General features: G+C 33.4%; 1 protein-coding gene across 1 annotated transcript in view; it reads left to right on the forward strand.

Moving 5' to 3' along the window:
• Window positions 1-331: 331 nt before the first annotated feature.
• Window positions 332-15,097, forward strand: part of LOC117178684 (juvenile hormone acid O-methyltransferase-like) — a 149,522-nt gene continuing 134,756 nt past the window's right edge. Inside the window, exons 1-2 of the mRNA XM_033370109.1 lie at window positions 332-344; window positions 638-809. Coding sequence (XP_033226000.1) covers window positions 332-344; window positions 638-809 — 185 coding nt within the window. The remainder of the gene's footprint in view (window positions 345-637; window positions 810-15,097) is intronic.

Raw genomic sequence — 15,097 nt, forward strand, 5'->3', positions numbered from 1 at the left:
ATGTACCAATTTATTTAATCTTAGTGTTATTTGTTCTTTGAGATTTATATGATTTAATTATTATTCATTATATTCAATATTTATTGATATTTGTTCATTAATTGATTAATTGTTTATTATAAATTTATAATTACCATAAAAATAAATTATTTATTAATATTAAAATTAATTATTAATTATTATTAATTTATTTATTTATTAAATTATGTTAATATTTGGCCCATAGAGAAGAGGCCCTAAGGGAAAATATAATCTTGTAAGGTTTTTATGCTATTATTTCTTAGTAATTTATTAAATATTCCTCTAAACTAATTACTTCCGATATATAACAATGGACGAGATAAGTGACAGTTTTAAATAAGTGCAGAATGTTATAACTTTTACATTGCTTTAAAAAAAATTACAAAACATTCGAGCGAGCTGAAAAATGACTTTAAAAAAATAGCCGTATTCTGATTTTGCCTAGGCTATACGAATTTCCAGTCGCCAATGAACATTTTAACAGTCGCTTTTTTGGACCACTCTAATAGAGATTCTTGCATCTCATTGAAGAACCTGGAAGATTTCTCAAAAGCAGTAGTCGCGAGCGCATCGAAGAATCTGAATATAATTTTATTTAAAAAATTTTTATGCACAGGTGCTGATATATCAAAAAAAATGATTGCAAGTGCTCAAAAGAAATTCGCAGATGAGGAAAGAATTGATTTCATAGAATTGGATATTGAAGCAATGGAATTGCCCAAAAGTTTCCTTGGACGTTATGATAATGCACTGTCCTTTTATTGCCTACATTGGATTCAGAACCCAAGGTAAGAATAATGAATACAAGGAAAATCAAAACGGCTCCTGCCGGAACATGTCTTCTCGCAGAATATTTCCATGGGTTGTACATGCCTAGTTTAGAGCATAAAATGTAGCTAAAGAGAAGGAAGGGTATCGTACCTAGGCGTTAAGCAAACTCTACTAGGGATAGGGAGTTGCATGCATGGACTAGTTCTAAGGATGGTGAAGGAGTCGTCCTATCAGTCGTTGGAATCCAGGGTGATCAGGTGAAGGGGGGGGGGGGTTTCTTTGCACAAGCAGGGCTTGAATCGAAGAAGACTGAGGTGATCTGCCTTTCTTACAAGGGAAGGAGCCCAGGTGATAAGCGTCTTGAGAAACCTTATTAGGCGGAAAATGTTCTTTGTGATACCCACAACTAACATGGACCCATTCTAACCCCTAACTTTTCGATATTTTTGATCCTCGACTCTCCAAAGTCTTGAATTTTTGCAATCTTTTACACTAATTTTCTCGTAGATGTGTACTCGCAAAAATTAAAGAAGGATTAACTCCGGCTTGGAATTCCTTTTGAAGGTGATGCTATAGCAGAAAACTAAGGTCAGGAACGTGCAGAGCTACCCCAAAAGTATAAAAAATGACCATTCAATACATTACTATAAAATATTTGGTGAAAAATATAAAAGATAATTTACAACCAATCTAACCGCACTGCGATTAGGTAGGGGTTTAGATGGGTCAATCTTTTTTGTGGGTACCACAAGGAACATTTTCTGCCTAATAAGGTTTCTCCAGGCGCTTATTACCTGGGGACCTTCCCGAGTTAAGCGATCATATATTTGAAATATTAAAATGAAAGAGAACTTTATTGCTGATAAATGCTGTTTGATAAAAACAGTACAGTGCTTGAAATGATGAACTTTCCGTTACCTTTCTATTCCAAAACGTTCAAGAGGGATGGCTTTGTCGCTTGTATCCCTGATGCGTTGCAGAACAGCGACGAAATTCTGGCGCGTGTTTTTATATTAATTGAATTGAACAAAATGAGTCGCAGGAAATTTTGATAATGAGTCTTTTTAAGAACCGTAACGCGACTTATTGAGAGCGGTTCTTCGTTAAGAAATAATTCACAATAAGGAGAAAGTTTCAAGACTTAGAGAGATTCGTACTTTAAAGAGCAAGTTGACATTGTGACTGTTTGGAATTTAAAGCAAAAAGTTGTGAACCCTGATATACAGTATCATGTGCATGGTATATCAACTATGAAACGTCAAAGATGTTAAATGTTAGAATTATCGTATATATAGTTAAACTTTTATCCTAACGACAATGGCAGGATTTCACGGTTGCCATTCCAGAAAATGGCAAACTGCCGGCGAAGTCGCGGTCGCGTTTTAGCTTTGCGCACGTTTCACGACCGTGAGATAGATGATTATGGACTGCGAAAAACGCAACACGACCATCCGCAAAAAGTTTCGTGCACCCAAAATATAGGGAGTGACAAAAGCACAACCACCTTCTGCATGTACGCGCGAGGATCATTTCCAGTAAAAGCTTGGGACATCAAAAATCACCAATAAGCAGGAAGATTAATTTAACCTAGTATTCTGGCTCCAACCATTGAAATCCTTGGTTATGATGTTCTTTTTGGCATATGTCAACAATTCGATGACAAACTTGGTTCGTTCTTCGAAGTCGTGGAGAACTATGTTAGGCCTTGTCGTTGGCGGAGCAGTATCAGGGCTAATACCGTAAGAATGACAGATAATACATTTGTATCTGTATGGAAGATTATATTTTATAGATTTTACCTTCTGAATGCGGTTATTCGGCACGCCCCGGTGTTTGCAGGGATGTCTATCACCAAAGTTTTATATACGGCTTCTTCCGACGAGCTAAGGGTCCTCGAATATTGAAGCAAATCTTTCTCGCTTTCAATCTTGTCACAACGCATCTGAAATGCATGAGTGACCCTCTCAGAAATATTTGATTGGACACGATTAATAACGATTAAGAATAATCAAAAGTTGAACCGGTTTAAATTGTTGCTAATTGTGTCAATTGTTCCCAATCGGATTGAATTGAGTAAATGCGCTTGCCTGCAATACGTCCTCTGCAGTTTTCGTTTGTAACACACATGACGTGCACGTTTTTATTAATTAGATATTAAACTTTTAGTAATTTAACGAAAGTTTTAAGTACAAAAAACTATACTGTTTAGGCGGTATACCGAATGGAAAGTTAAAAGTATATGGGTTATATAGCTATAGTTACATCGCTATATAGTTATATAGCAATGTGACAGTGATGTAGTATGATTATCAAGTAGGGAGTTTCATTTAACGGGTATATTATTGTAAAACGTTTATTTACTTCTTTTTACATTTATATTGTTGAAATTTGTTTGACAAAGTAAACACTGCTTGTGAATAATAAAGAAAAAATCAAAATGCTGCAGTAAAATTTTAACCTCTAACTCAGAAGAATCAATAGACAATTGAAAACGATTGGAAACATTATAGAATTTCTAGAAGACTTGTACTTTTTGCATATATTAATGAGCCGTCGAACTCGAAATCGCTGTTTCAAATGATCTAATTAAATATTTATAAATTTTACGAAATTTAAATTAGACCAAAATCCAAATTAATAATCCCATTTAACGTCCAGTAATCAAATTGATGCAAAATCCTGTTAAACAAAAGAAGAATCCAACAACCAAATTTGGACGACAACGAATAAACGAAAACCAAAAATCCTATTGTAATCTGAAAAAAAAATAAAATAAAATTTTCGGACAAAAATAAAAAAGAAGGAAGGAAAATGATAAAGCAGCCAACCACACCCCCTTCCTTCTCTTTTTCTTTCTTTCGTCTTTTTTATTTTTATTACCATCAACTTACAATAAAATAAAAATAAAAAACATAAATAAATAAATTTGCATTGCCAGCGTTTCGGTACGCGTACAGCACCCTTATCAAGACAAGAAAAATGTAAGTGGTAGAAATTGACAGCACCCACGAACATGTGCTCTCTCTTTGATACCTGAGAATCGAATGAGGGTCAGTAGGCTAATCTGTTGTAAACACAATATAAATATCTGTCACAATTACATCAGAAGTAGAGAAAGTAAAAGAAAAACAGAATTCATGAAACAGCTACGTTATATGTAATTAATCATATTAGCATAACTTTTGTTCAACCCATCCAAATGACTTTTTAAATTATTAGATAACTTTTTTTGTTTTTTTATATATATCATTTCCATGAATTCCGTCTTTCTCTCATTACTTTCACTATGCAAAATTTGAATATTATCACAGTCAAACTCATGGTCAACATCAACAAATGCCTTTGTATTTCTGGAAAGAACACTTTTATAACAGCGTCCTAAACTAACATCACTTTTGTGTTCCTCTATCCTAGTATTAAGAAGTCTGCCAGTTTGTCCCACGTAATTCATCTTACAGATCCTGCAAGTGATCTTATAGACAGCACCACCCTTTTCAAAATTATCTAAGGGCATTTTGCAACGATTTATCACCGAATCCATTTTAGATGGAATGCGGAAAATCGTATGAATTAAAAATTTTTTTAACATAAGTTCAATAGTTTTAGAAATTTGACAAAAAAATGGGAGAACAAAAGTATTAAACGAACTATATTCCTTTAACTCTTTCTGATTATCTACAAGCAAATTATTATTCTCTTTGTTTTTGATTTCTTGAACTCTGATTGCAATATGTTTCTCAATTAACTTTTTTGGATAATGATTCAGAAAAAGGATATTCCCCACGATATACAAATTTCTTGTGTGAAATGAATAATGGGACAAACCTAGAGCTCTGTCAACTAAGTTTTTAATTACTGCAATTTTGTTTTGAAAGGGATGAGCATAAAGAAAATCTAAAATTCTACCTGAATATGTACTTCTTCTGTACCAATTGGTAATAATATTACCATCCCAACCCTTAATTACTTCTATGACCAAAAAACTGATTTTATAAACCTGTTCTATTTCATAAGTAAATTGAAGTTTTGGATGAAAACTGTAAAAAGTATCAATAACGATCTGTTACTTTTCCAGAGGTACACATAATAAGGTATCGGCGACATACCGAAAATAAAAAGGCAAAACAAAATCTAATTTCCGAAAAACAAAAACCTCCAAATTCTGATTCAGACTTCTGCTCATAGAAAGATACATTAAATTCACTCATTTTTCTTTCTTTTTTTTTTATTTTTGTCCGAAAATTTTATTTTTTTTTCAGATTACAATAGGATTTTTTTCGTATATTCGTTGTTGTCCATATTTGGTCGTTGGATTCTTGTTTTGTTCAACAGGATTTTGCATAAATATTTAGAACGCTCAGTTATCAGAAAACTTCCAATTCGATTGGTTAAATTTGCAATTCAGTCTTAAATACTTTAAATAACAACATTTTCAGCTTCAAAAACTTGAACTTTGAATTTTATTCACTTGTGTAAAATTTTTTTTAACAGGACATTATTCCAAATTTTTTCTTCGATTTTAGTGGCTACCTTGCGAATAATAGAAAAATTGGTTTTACGTTAAGCATGAGGGGTAAAAATTGAAGTCATAATCTGAGCATTACCGAATATAACATCACCGACATTTATGTAAATTCACTTTTCAATTTAGAAAGAATTTTTTCCATCATTTTGAGTGCTTATATTTCAATAAACTAAAAATTTAGAAAGTTGAATTAATAAAAACTTTTTATTATAAGATGAATTTATGTATTAATAATTTCGAAAAATTAAAATTTGAGACCTCTTTCTGACAAAAAATATTTTATCTCTAATATTAATTTTTAATTGTTTAATTTCATTTAATTAATAACACATTGGAATTTTTAACTTATAAAATAATATTTTAATCGCTTTTCTGAAGTTTAACGTTTCTAAATTATTAGCTTACTTTCTTCGATCTTAACCGATATTAAAACGTATCAACATTTATAAAAATGTTCACTTAAACAAACAATCCAAGAGCGCATTGTAAAAAATAACAATTTTCTTCATTATTACAAAATCAACTTTTTTATTCTTATCGTGTATCTGCTTTTACATTTTTAACATAAAATACTATGAGCACAGTTTGTTCGTAGCACCACTTTCGTCTGGTGAGAATTATTCACAAAATGTTTATTCACTTTGTTCCATAATATATACTGTTTCAAATTTATATTATTCCATAAAAGTAAATAACTGTCTTTGTATAATTCCCGCCAGACAAAAGTGCTGCCATCACGTGGCAAATTCCAAGTACCGGATTGGAAATCCAAAATGGTCAGTCATTGCAGGCCCTATCAACTCAATGGTAAAAATATGAAGAAGCACAGCGCCAACAGTTGGCCAAAACTTGAACTAAAAGTATCAATGTGTAATGTATGTGTGCCATATATAAATTGTATATAATGGAGAAATGTTACAATTGAATATATTTATCAATAAATTGGATAAACAAAGTGAGAAAGATATGTAAAGAGATATATAAAGTATAATAAATTACTTCTAATATATCGTTATACACAACCGGAGCATCGCCAGGAAGATCATTCACCTCTTTTTCAGGCAACGACACGGAAGACACTATTTCTGTTTTGAAAAAATTTCGCGGAACGCGTAAATAATCCTTCGCCCGAAAACGCAGAAAGCGTACTCGATAACCGCTTTCATGGATTACTCTGTAGGTTATTTTCGTCAATCGAGGATTTGACACCGCTTCTAACCACAACATGCCCGGCTTTGCGTCCTTCGGAAATTGGCGATGCTTCACGCGACGCGACGATTGAAACCCGGGGACAACACACCTCCGTTTGTTTAACTTTATAGTAATCGGATTCATTTTTTCAAATAAAATATATACTTTGGCACCGTTTGACACTTTGAATTTTCAATCCTTCAAATTCAATAACCTGTGCCGCCATGCACCGCCAACAGTTGGCCGCAACTTGTACTATGCTTGAAATAATAATCATAATTCTTCATATTCGCCCATTAGAGTTGAGAGGGCCTGGTCGTTGCCAATCGTTTCGGCACAATTAAAAAACACAATTCGGAACGATCGAGATATTAGTTCCATTATTTTTTATCGATCTCAAATCATTATTTCTCGAAGGGGACCTTAGGCTTTCGATATCCAGGTTTTCTGTCAAAGTACCATTTGGGAATGTATATGAAACTTTAAGCTTTCTAATAGACAGATGATAATTCTATGGCAGGTTGAAGCCAGAGCTTTCCGTTCGTCAATCCAAGGGGACTCATTCATTTTTCTGAACTGTAAAAATTAAGAAAAGTAAAATTTCAGAATAAGTTATAATAAATAATGGTAAAACCTAGGAATAGCAAAAAGTCGGAAAGAGGAATAAGTCGGAAATCCAAAGCTCTGAAAGGTATTTATTCGGAAACCAAAGAAGCCGTACGCGTTAAAATTCAAAAGACTTAAAATTAGAAGGATGAAGAATTAGGAATAAGTAAATATACGAAGGAAAAATTCGGAAGGTAGAAAAATTTGGAAAGTAGAAATATTCGGAATTGTTAATGAATATACCTATTAGCTGGTTTATAATTATTTATTTATGGTAGCAAACAAATATTTCTCGCAATAAGTTTAAATATCTGAGCATAATAAATTCATTTTGTACGTTAAAAATTGTTTTTAAATTATATAATGATAAAAAATAATTATTCTTTCGTGAAAATTTTAACATGACGATTAACTTAAATTTATTGTGATATGATATATAAACTTACTGTGATAAATATTTGTTTGCTACCATACATAAAAAATTATACACCTGCTAATATGTACACTCATTTACTATTCTGAATTTTTCCTTTCCCTATATTTACTTATTCTTAATTGTTTACCCTCCTAATTTTAACGTTTCCGAATTTTTACTTATTCCGCTTCTTTGGTTTCCAAATAAATACCGTTCAGAGTTTTGGATTTCTGATTTATTCCTCTTTCCGACTTTTTGGTATTCCTAAGTTTTACCATTATGTATTATAACCCATTCTGAAATTTTACCTTTCTTAATTTTTATCCATTACGAAAAAGGAACAGGTACTAATCCAAGTCATCGATAGGCAGCGCTGTTAGAATTCTGCGCCTTTGCAGAGACATCTATCGTTGAGCTGGTTCTCCCAATATCCTGCTATGCCTTTCTTTAAGCCGAATTGTTCGTACATCTCTTGCCGCATAGGCACGATTGTCCGAGCATTTTTATTATTCAATGTAAATGTCAAGATCATATACAGCATTCTTGGCGACTAGGCCATCTTCAATAGTGAAACCATAATATTTTTGAGTTTATCTCGGCTAATAGGCAAAATTTTGCAAAATTTGTTAGACCAAAGTTGTAGATCTCATTAATTTACCAATTTTCTTTTTAAAGCATTTTTTTCAACGCGTAATAGTTTCCGAGGCAATTATTGATACATCTAACGATCAACTATTTCAGTACTGTGCATTAGCGGGGTAACAGGCCCTAAGTGGCGACGAGAGTCATTAGGCACCTATGTGACTAATTACATAAATAATGCTGGTCCCTGCTAAAAATCCTTACCATTTCCCCCTACCCATTTCCAGCTTCTCGAGAGAAGCGAAAAGGCACCCTTGTGACTGGCTACAGAAATAATGTTCGTCGAACCCCCTACTACTTTCCCAGGTCCCGTGGGGGGGGGGGCGGAAAGGCACCCCCGTGACTGGCTACAGATATAATGTTGGTAAAACCCCTAACGCTTTTCAACGTCTTGTGGTGGGCGGCAAAGCACCCCTATGACTGGTTAAAAATATAATATTGGTAAAACACCTAACTGTACACGCGATCTACTTTTTTCATCGTATTTCCATTGGTTTCTGCTTGGCACCTAATTACGCTCTTTACCGCGGGAAAGTTGGAGCACTTTGAAGAGTATATATTTTTTGTCCTTTTTTTTATTTTGTAATTTTTTTCATTGATCTAACTTATTTATTTTTATTTTCATGGTATTACATATTATTATATAATGAGCCGTCGTCGACACATAAATTCAGAGAGATGATCTGCGAGATTGCTCTTGTGCACCCCTCCTCGTGAGGGAAATCATCGCATCCACCTCCAAGAGAATTCGACGTTTTGAGTGTGGGCTCGGGTATCGCGATTCACGAACTCCTCGGAATGATTCACAGTTTTGTGGACCTCACCATCATCTTCGAGATTAATAAAACCCTACCAACAATCGGTACGGATCTCCGTCCCTTCCGCTACGTCGTTTTAATTAATTCTATTAAATCAGCCTGATCTCTCTTATTTTCGGGAGATATTTTCAACCGATAGCTGTAGGGATGCCCTCTGTGGATCATTCCGAGGCTCCATGATCCTTACACTACACGCCCTCGCTCTTATTTTAAACGGCCGATCTTGCACTTATCTATTTCGCTGCGGAAATATGGCACCTCTCAAATCACGCATTTTCCGTAACAGTATTAGTATGGCATTGCTTGCCTGCTTTATGACACAAGAATTGGCCACAAGTAATTTCAGATTCCAAAATGGTCACCTTCTTCTTGTGTTTTAAGCAAAATCATTCAGTTGCAATAAGTTCGATTTGTCGCAACCACTGAAGTATTTTTTCTCTTTTTTTGTAGAAACTTATATAGACTGAAAATATTATATTTCATCCATCTTGATTAGGACTCGGGTGAAGGAAACCTCGATAATAATGAATCCACACAAGAAAAACACGCCTGTACATACTATGAGCGCGGACGGCAGAAAAAGGCCTGTCGCTTATTGCATTGAAAGCCGTTACATTTGATCAAATGCATCACTAATTTCCTCAAAAAATATAACTCGCTGAAAAAAATGTTCAAAACCAAAAATGCATTTTAATGAAATCTACAACTTTTGTTAAGAATATTTTGCAACATTTTGTGTATTAGCTGAGCTAAACGCAAAAAAATTTTGATTTTTAAGGATTCTTTTTCATAAAAATCAAAGTGTCACTCATTTTTGCGAAAACTATCCCTCACAGATAATGCGTTTTTTTAATAATAATTCATTATCACTAATATTTGCGAAAATTATCACTCTTACAAAAAAATGTATTATAATGAGATCTATAATTTTTGTTTGAAAGATTTTGCAACATTTTGCATATTGGCTTAGATAAATGTCATGTGTATCAAATTATGACTCGATTGGACAAATCCTTTAAAAGTTAACAAGGCTACAACATTCACGTAACTGACATACATACAAACATACAGACAGACACCGAACATATTTTATATTTTTTGGATTCTGTGAGTGTTGAAAGATAAAGATCTGTTAAAAACCAAAACTCGAAAGTTTCCGGTAATAAGCGTTGTATTCAGAAGAATTAAGAATTTGTGTTCCTATGAATACACGATTTTTCCTCCATCTGAAAACCCTCAAACGAGAAAACATGCATTATGATTATGATTAAATCCTTTTATAACTTGTTCCTTAAGAAAATATTTCAGTTTATATTGATGTATATATATATATTTCTTTGCACAATAGTTTAGGGCTCATTTAGGCTCATTTAATGCCTTTTTTCTAAATTTGATGATCCGCATTTTTTTAAATATAACTTGGTGTCCTGAAAGCTTAATGTTAAGCTAGCAGGGCCACACATAGAAAAAAAGACTTGGGCAGATATTTATTTGCACTATAATTCAGGGCTCGTTTAGAGCTTATTTAATGCTCTATTGCCAAATTTGAGGATCCGCATTAAAAAAATACCTGTGGTCCTGCTAGCTTATTGTTAAACTAGCAGGGCCACACATAGAAAAAAATTACTTGGGCAGTATTTCTTCGCACTATAAGTAAGGGCTCATTCAAGGCTTATTTAATGCCCTATTGCCAAATTTGATGGTCCGAATTTTTTTAAAACATACAGTCCTGCTAGCTAAAAGTTAAGCTGGCAGGACCACCCATGGAAATAATAACTTGTCCAATATTTATTTGCAAAATAATTCAGGGATCATTTAGGACTCATTTACTGCGGAGCATCACATTTGGCAAGAGAAGATCAAAAGAGCCCTGAATGAGCCCTACATGATCCCTAATTTACAGTGCAAAGATTTATTGCGTAATTTTTTTTTCTATATGTGGTTCTTCTGCCTTAACATTTAGCTAGCATAACCACATTTTTTTCGAGTATGCAGCTTGAAACTTGGGAATAGGGCATCGAATAAGCCCTAAATGAGCCTTATATTATTGTGCAAAAAAATATTGCCTAAATCCTTTTTTCGGATTGTAGTGCAGCTAGGTTAAGGTTAAGATAACATGACAACAGGTTTTTTCTAAAAATTGGTCAACATTAAATTTGGTAATAGGACATTAAATGAGCATTGCATTACGGTACTTGATATCGTATCATTCTTCTTTAGAAAATCTTGTAAATTTGAGTTTTTCAGAGAAAATTACATACTTTTAAACACGTTGAATTTTTGTTTATCACACATTAGTTGTTTTAAGCGCCAGCGGAAGCTGCCGCCGTATCATCAAAGTCGATAAGAATAATTGAAGAACTTTTAAGAAACTTATGAAACCTAAAAAGGTCCCCAGCAAATAGAGATACAGGGCCCCCTCAGAGAGAGCTACACCACTACTAAGCACTAATTATTTAAAAAAATTTATAATGTTAATACGCCACAAGCATTAAACTGCAAAGTAATTCGAATATAAGGGCTCTCCAATATTTACAATACTGCAATAGATATGTACGTAAGTTTATTGTCAATAAATTCTTGTAGAAGTAAAAGCAATATGCTACATGCATCCCTAATAATTATTCTTTGCAGTTGAAACTGTTGTTAATTTCACAATGGTTTCACGATAGAAGTTAAATATTACTAACTAAAACTCTATATATTTTTCTCACGTTTCTTTTTCAAAATTCGAACCATCAAGGCAATAGAGCATTAATTATGCCATAAACGAGCCCTAAGTTATTGTGCAAAGAACTATGGCCTAACATAAGTCATCTTATTCTATGTGTGGTTCTGTTAGATCAAAGTTAAGCTAGCATGTCCACCGGTTTTTTTTTTTGTGGAAATGGAGAACATTAAATGTGGGAATAGGGCATTAAATGAGCCTTAAGTTAATTATAGTGCAGGGAAATATGGTGTAGATTTTTTCTTTTCATGCTGTTTTTTTTACTATTTAAAAAAAGACTGCATTGCATTATGGAACCCGATATCGTCTCATTTTTTTTAGAAAATCTGATCAATTTGAGTTTTTCTAACAAAATTACACACTTTTATCCACGCGAATTTTTTTTCTACACATCAGTCGTCCTAAAAACTAAGTGTTATAATTTTTTTAATCATATTTATACACTACAAACATTAAACTGCAAAGTAATTCGAATATAAGGGCTGTTCAATATTTGCAATATTTCAATAGATCTGAACGTGAGTTTATTGTTAGTAAATTTTTATAGAAGTAAAGGCGAAATGATACTTGGATGTCCCATAATTATTCTTTGCAGTTGAATCTGTTGTTAATTTTCATATTAGGTTGACGAAAAAAGTTAAGCATTATATACTACAATCCTGAATATCTTTCCCCTCATAATAGCAAACGAATGGCGCTTCAGGTATGATTATTAATTTCTTTGTCAATTGTTTAAACAAAGATTGTTAAAAAACAGTTGGTACAAATTTCTACTACATATTTTGAGAGGCGTAAATGGGCTTGAGATTATCTTGGGTAACATAAGTGGTTTTTTTCTGATTTTACTAATTCTTTAAACGAAATTTTTCAAACAAAGATCTAAAAAATTGTGCCCTAAATGAGCACTAAATTATTGTGCAACGAATATTGCCTAAGGCATGTTTGTCTCTGTGTGGTCCTCCTAGCTTAAGGGAGTGCCTACCTTTTTGGGTTTTGAAAAATCGATTTTTAAATTACATTTTCTAAAATTATCACATTTCAAAAGTATTCTCTAAAAATTTCATTAAGATCCGAGCATTATTTACGGATATATACCATTTAAAGTGAAGGGCCTTCGAGCGTGAGCGTGCATACATCGAATATACTATTTGTTGTGTTTATGTTAATTTCTGTAGAGGTCCCTACCTATTTGGGGTTTAAAACATCGATTCTTTTTATTACATTTTCCTACATATTGGACCCGGAATCGATGACTCTATGTAAATAAAGATTTTCAGATGATATATACATTTGACTACAGATTTTCGACTTTTTAAACTTAAACGCGTTTTTCTCGAAACAATGTTTTCAAAGTCGGTGAGTAAGATATCTCAAGAACAGCTTTGCCGATTGCTTTCAAACTTTTATGAGTTATTCAAGATATAACATTAGTACACGGAGAGAACTGGTAGAGTATATGCTACTATTCGCGTTTAGTAAGCTGATTTATAGTAATAGCAACTACTCGTTGGTTCAGAAACACTAAACAGCGTTCTGCTGATTCTACTAAACAAAAGAGTACGAATGCTGACTATCTTTTCAGTAAAATCAACTGTATAGCCCTCTGTCACTGCTGAGTCAAACTATAAGCTCAACCTCTCTGATCCGCTGACTGGCAGCCGATCCCGTGTGAACGTGTTTGTTATATTAATTATTATGGCAAATACTTTAAATAAGTGGAGACTCAGAAATTAAATTTTTGAAACAAATATGAATTAGTATTTAGTAATATAAAATATCTTACTTACATACTTTTGATGTAAACCAAAAAATTAGAAATTTTAGACCATATAATTCTAATTTTACCATCAAAAAGTGAAGTGTAAACCGAAAAATTAGAATGTTCAGACTATCATTTTAATCTGTATGTGCTTATGAAACCACTCCTGGTTTTTCAAGCTACTGACAACTAGTCTCGATAGGCGAATGGTTAGGCTCATTGATTAGGGAGCGTTAGGTTATGCGTTCGAATCCTCCCCATTAGGTGCGAAATTTTAATTGTTATTTAAGCGTTCAAATTCCGATGTACCGATTAATCATAAGTTGATGCATGTATATCTTGGACAAAATCATGTATTATGTGTAAGTATATATTTTTAAGGATTCTTTTTTATAATTTTAAGCGCGATTTTACTAATCATTGAGGAGTAGCATCTACTGCGCACGCAGTCGCATGTACGGTTCTTGTTCAGTAGAACACACTCATCTTCAGTATGTCCTACTGAACAGGAACCGTACGTGCGACTGCGTGCGTAGTAGAAGCTACTCTTCAGCGACTAGTGGAATCGACTAAACACGCGTTCAGTAGATTCTATTGTCGTAGTGGCCCATCCATAATTTACTATTCCGTTTAGTAGCTCTAACCCTTGCAAGGGTGGGAGCCTTTGAACTTTTTTCTCCGTGTGGGATTAAACGATAGTTTTTATTGTGACTTTTTTACGGTCAAAAAGAGCGCTTTTTTTAGCGAAAAATTGACTTTTGACTTTAAAAGCCTCTGGGTACAAAACTTGGCGACGTCTTTGGGCCGTTGGATTTTTTCTATTTCAAGTGAACCAGACATGAGCTCCTTAAAATATGTGGTAATTGAAAGTTTAAACATTGGTGCATGGCTACAGGTTTTTCAGCAAAATTCGGAGCATTATATTTTGCAACAGGGCATTAAATAAGCCCTAAATAAGTACTCAATTAAACAGCAAATAAATTTTTGGAATTTTTTCTATGCATGGTTCTGCTAGCTTAACGTTAAGCTAGTATGAACACCGGTTTTTGTGATTCATTGAAAAGAATTAAATTTGAAAATAGGGCAATAAATTAGCCCTAAATGAGCCGTAAATTCTAAATAGTTCAAAATAGAATAATTAAGGCTCAATAATAATTATACTTTGATTAAATAACTTAATTAATTAAGTTTAATTATTAATTGAATACAATTCGGTAACTAGAAAATTTAATAATTGTAATAAACGTTACAAAATTCACAAAGGTTTCAAAATTCAATCAGGTTTAATAAAGATGTCATGAATATTCCAAATGAACGTTTTTTTTTTTTACATAAATGTTCAAGCGAATCCTGCTGAAAACTACATTTCAAAGGGACAGGCATAGGTGAGGACGAGCGAGCAAAAATATGTTTCCGTTCAGAACTCACAGACCTGAAACGTCGCAACGATGCCGCACGAGAGGAATCGTCCTCCGCCAGGTGCCAGATCGTGGATGAAATTTACTCCCACCATACCTACCGTTTGGGAGCCGCAAAACAGAAATTGCATGATTACCACTGTGAGTTCGTATGTAAGCCGAAAATGCACGATTCGACCTCGGAGTTCTGCTGTACGATGATT

The sequence above is a fragment of the Belonocnema kinseyi genome, chromosome 8 (genome assembly GCF_010883055.1).
Source record: "Belonocnema kinseyi isolate 2016_QV_RU_SX_M_011 chromosome 8, B_treatae_v1, whole genome shotgun sequence".
In the NCBI taxonomy this organism is placed as follows: Eukaryota; Metazoa; Arthropoda; class Insecta; order Hymenoptera; family Cynipidae; genus Belonocnema; species Belonocnema kinseyi.